Source organism: Colossoma macropomum, unplaced genomic scaffold (genome assembly GCF_904425465.1).
Source record: "Colossoma macropomum unplaced genomic scaffold, Colossoma_macropomum, whole genome shotgun sequence".
Lineage (NCBI taxonomy): Eukaryota > Metazoa > Chordata > Actinopteri > Characiformes > Serrasalmidae > Colossoma > Colossoma macropomum.
In genome coordinates this window covers 13,105,202-13,113,886 of record NW_023494784.1, presented here as the reverse complement: position 1 = coordinate 13,113,886, position 8,685 = coordinate 13,105,202, and the positions used below count along the sequence as shown (strand labels likewise).

Here is an 8,685-nt window from a genome sequence, read left to right as displayed (position 1 = left end):
CTTGGCCCTGGAGTACCCCAGGTCTGCATAGTGTGGGGTTTTCCTGCTCTAATATACTCACTTTAACTCAGGAAGGGTTTGTTAATTGGCTGATTAGCTGGACCAGAGGATTAGGTATTACATGGATCAGATAGACGCTTGTAAAATGAGGTTCCTACACAGATACCTTTCTAGGAAAAATCTTTAATTGGTATAGAATAGGGATAATTAAAATGATTTGAAATGTCAATCAAGCAACTTTACAATGCTGATATATATATATATATATATATATATATATATATATATATATATATATATGTATAAAGCAAATATCCACTGATACTGATATGATTCTGATACCATTTTGCATTCCTAGTACACAGTTTTTCATAATCACTCATTTCATTATCCATCATGTTTTTAAAGAGCCTGTCACTGGAAGGTTCTTTAGGAGAACAAACATGGTTCCTCTATGATATTGCTCTAACTGACCCTTCATCCATATTAGTATCAAAACAACTGAGAAAATGATTATTCAAAACCGTGAACTGAAAAACTGAAATGCTGATACATCTCTCGTTCTCTTCGGAGGGTCTCTTTTGTGTAGACCACTGTATCTGTTCTTGTGTTGTTTATATCTCAGTTTCATTTTTGAGTAAGATCACCGTTTTGTGTGTACTACTTTGCAGTGTTTTGTTTTGAGATAAAAATATCAATCACACTGTTTTTCTGATCCAAACCAATCTGTGGAGGTTTTAATCAGAGCTTTGACATCTTGACAATATAAGTATTAATAACTGAATCGAATCTCGACCTCAGAATCATCGAAAATTGTATCAAACCCTACATCCATATTAGATTCGAGTGTGCAATTACAGCAGGGAAACATGAAGAGCAGGTCTCCTCCAGGACCAGGGATGGAAGCCACTGCTCTAAATCCTTTTCTTGAAATAAGTGGGTGACTAGAACTGAAATTGGATGCCATGCCCTCTCAGTCTAAACACCTATCGTTCCACTCCCACACACCACCATTCTCCATGCTCTCTGCCGGCCACTGGCTGGGCCACGCTGAACCGTCTCAGCTGGGGATCCGGGGACAGTGGTGGAGGCTGGATCCCAGCGAGCAGGAACAAACGCAGCCTGTGCTGCTGTGTTAGGGCCAGTCCACCTACGCCTGCTGCAGAGGTGGAGTGTGGTATGTGACTCTCCCAACGGCCCAGGAGCCTCACAGGCACGCTCTTATAGTCGCCTCTCGCAGATACAGCCACATATTTCTGCCATCCCCCACTGCCGCGCCCTGGGTCCTGTTTGAAGCACTATTTTGGCCATTTTGTAGTGGTATCTTTTGTAGTGGCATTTTGTAGTGGTGGCTTTTGTAGTGGTATTTTGTATTGGCGTCTGAAAACACAGTGGACAATAACCAGGGCACTCAATCCTGCAAAGCATAGCATACAAACTGTGCACCCTAGCGGACCAGGAATATCCATAATGCCCTATGTTGTCCGCAGCAGAGCGTGACTATGGTGATGTAATGTTAGTGTATGAAATTCTTTGCTTCAGCCATAAATTCTGTTTCCTATAATTGTGTTGTAGATAGTTCTTCCACTTTTCTAGTATGGTGATTGGTGATTAGGGATAGTTTACGTTCCCTGTAACAGTGTGCTACTGAGTGCTTGCATTAATAATGATTATGTTCCAATTGGTACTGTTTTATGTACGGTACTGCGCAAAAGTCAGAGACCACCATTCATTTATTTCATTTCCAGTCAAAACTGCCATCAAGTACAAGTTATACATTTTTCAGGTGATATTTTTGAGGAACTTAGACTGCATAAGTGAGAAGAAAGACAAAGGAAAAGAAGTGAAAAACAGCAGTTTCCAAAGCTGGAGTTCAAAAGTACACTTCAACATTTTTTGTGTTTGGGGTTACTTGAGAAGTGAGAAGTGGAAAATGCAAACAGCGTCTAAGACTGAACTTTGAATCTGTGGAAAAATATACCACTGAAAGCAAGTGGAAACTATAATGAAGGCAAAGGCTAGACACACTAAATACTGACGTATGTGATGTTATATTTTGTTGTGTGGGCCAAATATATGTTTTCCTGACACTAAAGAGTTATTAAGTTGTACATTATGACCATCTGAACTGGAAATTAAAAAAATGAGCAGTGGTCTATTACTTTCGCACAGTACTGTAGTACACCTCATTGGCCTATCTAGATAGTGATTAGGGGGCCACCCATACGCAGCATTTTTCTCTTTCTTTTTTACTCCTTTGTGTTTCTCTTCTCACATCCCTTTTCTGCCCTTCCTTTCACCCCCTCTCTCTCAGGTATGGCGGCGACTTTACCCAGGACCCTTGGGGAGTTGCAGCTCTACCGCATCCTACAGAGAGCCAACCTGCTGTGCTACTACGACGCCTTCATCCAGCAGGGCGGCGACGATGTGCAGCAGCTCTGCGAGGCTGGCGAAGATGAGTTCCTGGAGATCATGGCATTGGTGGGCATGGCCAGCAAGCCGCTGCACGTTCGGCGTCTGCAGAAAGCTCTGCGTGACTGGGTCACCAACCCGGCCCTGTTCAACCAGCCCCTGACCTCACTGCCTGTCTGCAGCATTCCCGTATACAAACTGCCCGAGGGCTCACCCACACTGCTGCCTGGCAATGGAGCCCGCGGAGAGACACACGTCAAGGTGCTAATTTCATATATTATCCATTCTAATGACTTTGAATTATTCTCAGGATTCTCTTAGCTTTTCATAGTCTTTGTTTTAAAGCAATGTTTGAGACAAAGGCCTGAATTTTGTCCATTTTAATCAGATTTTTGGCCAAACTATCACTTTATCTGTGTGTCTATTACAATTTGAATCGCAAATGTTTACATGAAAGGTATCTAAAGAACGATTTCACTGATTTATTGAAGGTGCCCAAGTGTGTAGCTGCAGCCCTCGTGGACCCCGGAAAGGGCGAGGCGGGTAACGGGAGCTCCTCAGCCACAGCTTCACCCCTACAGAGTGGGACAGAGCCACGCTTTTGGGCTGGACACGGGACAGAAAGCGAGCACAGCCTCTCTCCTGCCGACCTCGGCTCACCCTCATCCCCCCGCGACGGCCTGGAGGCGCTGGATGCAGCCGCTGTCCAGTCGGTCACAGAATGCGTGGAGAGAATGGCACAGGCTCTGCCTAAGAGTGACCTGACAGAGGTCAAAGAGCAGCTGAAGGGCAACAAGAAGCTGGCAAAGATGATCAGCCACATCTTCGACATGAACGAAGAGGATCCGCACAGGGAGGAGGAGATCCGCAAGTACAGCGCCATCTACGGACGCTTCGACTCCAAGAGAAAGGACGGCAAACATCTCACACTGCATGAGGTTGTACAAGGATGTGTATTAAATGAGCCAGTGCAGTGCTTTAGGATCACGTTAAAGCGCATGTTCAGTTATTAATAAATTACATATTAGTTTCGTAGCTTTTTTACTGAATAATTCATGGTAGCTGCTGAATAATAAACGTAGAGTTCATGGGCTTAAAGGGAATTTGGTTTTAACCCTTTAAATTCTGAGTGACCTATACTTGAATTCTTTCCAACTGCATTAATAATGTATTTATGTCATAGATATAGAATAATTAATAGTCTTAAAGGGCCCATATCATGGAAACCCCAGTTTTTCTCACTTTGGTGAAATAAAAGAGTTTTATGTAGTATGAAAACATTGTTAAAGCTTCAAAATGTTCACATAATTTTTGATTAATTGTGTTTATGATGTCATGAAAACCAACACATTTGCATATGTCAGCCTACTTAGCCTACAGCAGTTTAGCCCCACCCATTCACAGTGAAATTATAGTGTTCCAGTCTGGACTGCTAATACAAGGCAACCAATCAAAACAGAGGTAAATTACATGTATCAGTCTTAAAGGCACAGTAACTAAAACAGCCTGTTTAAGTCAGAGGGATAAAGAGGAGTTGGAAAATGGTCACGTAAAAATGAAAGATAACTGTTTTTGGTACATAAAATCACATAAACCTCATAAATGGACTTCAAGGGGGGTAAAAATTGAAGAAAAATGTAGGATATGGGACCTTTAGCATTAATAATTTAGCCTGCAGTTTAAGGGGGAGATGCCTTTTTAAACTATCTCAAAGATGCTTCTTTTCCTTGTTGTCTATGAAGCAACACACACTGAAAGTCACTCTTCTAGCCTGCACAATGCATTATGTGATTTTAAATAATGCATTTAAGTGAGAAAACATCAACTTTTGTGCTAAGCATCCAAAACAAGCACTATACCTCATTAACAAGTATCAGTATTGAGGATGCCATGGAGGAAAACCTAGTTTTAGCAAAATTATCAAAATTCTTGTTGTATTGCTTTTATTTGTGTGTTTCGTTTTAGAAATATTACCTAGATTTAATATTTATTGCTATATATGACAGAAACGTTTTGAAATGTTTATCATTTGTCTCAGTTTTCATTTTCTCAAGTCGCTGTCTCTTGTTTTCCTACTTGTTAATCAAATGAAGCACGTTGTGCTGTTTTTTAAGCCCAAGGCGCAGCACACCTCACCTGAAAAAGGCATCGTCTGATTATGAAGTTAAAGTCTTAGATGTGGCACGTTGTGGCCTTATATGCAGTCAGTTTCCCTCTTTATTCACACCAAATAACATTGTGCTGCAGTATTGCTTTGTAATGGAACTATTGCTTTCTGTGTAACTCTGTGCTCATCTATAAGTGAATTTGTTGTGTTCATATTTGTTGTTATGGTGCGATTATAATTAGTTTCTTACGTGTGTCCACAGCTGACGGTAAACGAGGCTGCAGCCCAGCTGTGTATGAAGGACGTGGCATTGCTGACGCGCAGAGACGAGTTATTTGGACTTGCTCGGCAGGTCTCCAGAGAGGTCACCTACAAATACACCTACAGAACCAGCAAGTAAGGGCTTCCTCTGGCATTCCTACAGGTTTTATAAAAGCAGTGTAGCATGAAGAACATCTTCAACTGAAAACAGACAGCGTTTAATGTGATTCCCGCTCCATAGAGGCTGTCGTGCATGCACATTGTTGGGTGTGGAATCCGTGGCTAAATCCATGAATGGAGACTTGTCCTGGGTGACTCTAGGACTAACGCATGCACCATCATGTCATCATGTTCATCCTGTTCCCTTTTTCCAGTTATTGAGATACAAATCTCTGACGCAATACTAACCTTCATCAAATCGCTCTAACATCAGGCTTTACTGCCTTTTAGACCTGTCTGAGAGGAATTAGGGCTTGTATTTCTATTAGTCTCTTTGGAGGTGAATAACACTTTGGGCCTGTTTCCTGGATGTGGATTAAGCCTAGTCTTAGATTACGTTGCAATGCCAGTAGTGATTCACTAATGAAAGCCCTTAGTTTGGAGTAGCACAGCTATCTAAACATTGGCCCTATCATCAGGAGTTTGATCCCCAGCAGTGCTGCATTCATCCATGGCTGGGAGACTAAGGCTGAAGCTAACAGCTAAATTGCATCAAATTATACATATGGGAGTTCTTTGATTGGTCAGGAATTTGGTGGCTCTATTACTTTCACATTGGCAGCCATTAGTGGCAAAAACGACAATTTTCTTTAGATCTTTTTTATAACTTTCATTAGCCAGTCGTGGTACAAAATCCAGATCTGTCCCTCAAGTGTTGCTGAATGGTATAATTAGAATGCTCGAAGGTTGCTGGTCTCCAATTATTAGCAGTAACTCATGCTTCAAGAATGACGTGAGCTAAAATGGGCAGGTTATGCAGACAGTAGAAGAAAAGAAAAGCATGCTCTGATGTTAAATTACCTCGTAAATTGAATACCATCGTAAAATTGCCCCCCCCCCAGCAGTGAACTGAACCGAGCTTCACTTGGAAGTGGACTGACACCCAGGATTTTATGCAGGACCATGATTTTGTTGACTGTGTGGGTGGAGTGTTCACACCTGTCAAAACAGACCAAATTAAAGATCTGCAGCAAACAAGGTAGATGTGAAAGCAGCCTAAGAGAACATCATTTGAATTCAGACAGAAAACCTGCTTTGGTCAGAAATGACATTTTAGTTGGTTGGATTAGTTCTTAATCAACATATTTCAGCTTTGAAATAGTGTTGCACGTTTATAGACCCCTTTCTATGGTGAGTGATCAGACAAAGCAGAGACATTCAAGGCTGCTCAGATCTAACAGTTAAAGTAGGCTATTTCAGACACAGTGACAGGTGACAGGATTTCAGCTGACCTAGATAGAAACGATGACATGGAGAAAAGTACAGTATGTGTTTTTAATCTTTGTTTAGCAGTGTGTTCTCATAGTTAATTTAGTTATGTTAGTAAATAGAAAGCCAGATTCATGTTCCATTGCGACTTTTACCACCAGTGGAATAATGTTGATATACTAACACAAATCTTATTCATATATATAATATATATATATATATATATATATATATATATATATATATATATATATATATTAGTTGTTGGAACTTCGTATCTCCAAAAATGGTAACTTTACAGGAGAAGAAATAAACATACTTTACTTTCACTGTAAGTCAATGGAACCACATGTTTTTCCAAGTCATTTTGGACCATTTCTTTTGGTCCATTCTTCATGAAATTTATGCACAGTGTAAAGGGCAAAAGATACTTTCAAATTATGTTAAAAACTAAAAAACGACAAAAATGGAGATAACTAGGTTTTGTTCCAACAGCACCGAAACTGCTTGGAATTAACTTACATTAACTTACATTAAAAGCACATAACATTTTTGCCCTCTCCTGTAAAAATACCATTTTGGAGATGCTTGTTATTCTTTGGACAGCGACAATATATATGTAGCCTCGTATTGGGCACATCAGGTCAGGTAATGATGATTTTGAACATTGTTAGTGGTTGTAGTCAGTTAATTGCTTTTTCCATGTTCTTTATTTATAGGTATCATTGCATCTATTCACGTACTGTTGTGAATCACTTTAGATAAGAGCGTCTGCATAAAGTAATAATGTAAATTATCGGTTTGTAGTTATTGTATTTGGCCCAGAAATTCAATATCAGTGCAGCTCTAGTCTCAGGGGAAGCATGTGCTAGCCTTCACACTCCCGGCTTGGTAGCAATGTGTGACAGGGGAGACAGCTAGCGGGTGGAATCAGCAGTGATTACAGTTGGGAACAAATTTGGGTAAAAAACAAAAAAGAAATAAAAAAGAAAAACCTTTGTCTAGACTTAGACTTGAATTTCGACCCTCAACATGCTCTAATCAGTCCTGGTGTTCAGGCTCAAATAGTAGTCTGTGAAACAGCTAATGCTAAGCTGTTAGAAGAGCAGGGTATTTAAAGGCCCTCTGCTTACATGCTTGTGTGCTTTGGTGTGTGGGTAGTGTATTGAATGCACTTTGTTAGATCTCAGATATTCAGGCTTAATCTGAGAAAGCCATGTCCAGGTGCTTCCTGCACTGCACAGCTGGCATACCGGAGGACGGAAAATTCCACTTCGGTGTTGCATAATTTTTGTCCTCAGGTTTCAGATGTTCGCTCACACCTTTCAAATTGCGTCAGAGACGCTTGACGGCTAATTGCGCTCTGGGAGGCGCGTAGCCTTATGACCTAAACCAAATCATGCATGTGGAAGTATTTGAATATGACATTCCTGAAAGCATTTTTTTAATGAGTCAGGTCGCATCCGATCTAAATCCTTCTATTGTGAGCAATGTCAACAATCACACATGCCTTCTTCACTAGCACAGAGCCTGAGCAGTCGAAGAGCGGATTATCTGGGTCCAACATCCGTCCAGAGTGCATTTTTAACTCGTTTAACTCTCGGGAACCTGTATATGGGTCCACATTCCAATTCCTCTCATAAGTACATAATTTTCGTATGATTTTCATAATAAGCCTAAGGGTCTAGGAGTTCATTTTGGTGTTGAGTTGCATTCAAATGAGCTATTTTTAAACAGATTTTGATCAATTTTTGTCTTTTCTCTCAGATCCCGGTGTGGAGACAGAGACGAACCTTCTCCAAAGAGGATTAAAACGGAGGTGAGTTAAGCTGCCTCGTCTTTGTCATGCGCCAGATCTGGGTTTACATCTGTGAGAAGTCTTGCAGTAAGACTGGTGATCTTGGACTGAGGAACTTCACTGGAAACCCCAGTCATCCCTCAGAATGAATCAGACACTTGAGTTGCTCTATTTCTGAGAATGAAATCGTTGATTCAAGAGCTGGAATAAACTGTATTTAGAAGTACTTTCTCTGCCATCATCTAAATAATGAACATCCAGCGAAGGCCGCTCGAATCCAGACGAGGTTTACGCAGCATTACGTTAGTCAGTCGGTTGCTAATGTGCAGTGAGGTACAGTGCAACCCCCCCACGCTGCTAACCCCTCACACCAGAAGGCAGGGAGCTTGTCGTAGGAGGCAGGATTGACATTGGGTGGGGCAATGTGGCTTTTGTTTGCATAGCTGCCTGTCAGCGTGGGTGGTGTTCGCAAGGATTGTGGGGTGGTTCCCTTAGGATTGCGTGTCATGATGTGGAGAAAAGGTTAAGCTTTAGAAGTGTGGAGCGGAGAGTGGGAAAGTTTTACATTCCTCCAATCACACCTTAAAGCCCTGCTCACCCAGCCCATGTGTCCTCCTGGATAAGGCAGCGTGTGTTTGAGTGCGTTATCTGTTCCGTTGCTCTGTATCTGCCGCCGTGT

The 8,685-nt window shown here is 41.4% G+C and overlaps 1 protein-coding gene across 3 annotated transcripts in view; it reads left to right on the top strand.

Moving 5' to 3' along the window:
* The window catches only part of nab1b (NGFI-A binding protein 1b (EGR1 binding protein 1)), a 35,564-nt gene that overhangs the window by 3,954 nt on the left and 22,925 nt on the right, over positions 1-8,685 (top strand). For all 3 annotated transcript variants that reach the window (XM_036597026.1, XM_036596265.1, XM_036595523.1), the window contains exons 2-5: positions 2,315-2,673; positions 2,904-3,350; positions 4,782-4,915; positions 7,976-8,027. In XM_036597026.1, the coding sequence (XP_036452919.1) occupies positions 2,317-2,673; positions 2,904-3,350; positions 4,782-4,915; positions 7,976-8,027 (990 nt within the window). In that variant the 5' untranslated portion in view covers positions 2,315-2,316. The remainder of the gene's footprint in view (positions 1-2,314; positions 2,674-2,903; positions 3,351-4,781; positions 4,916-7,975; positions 8,028-8,685) is intronic.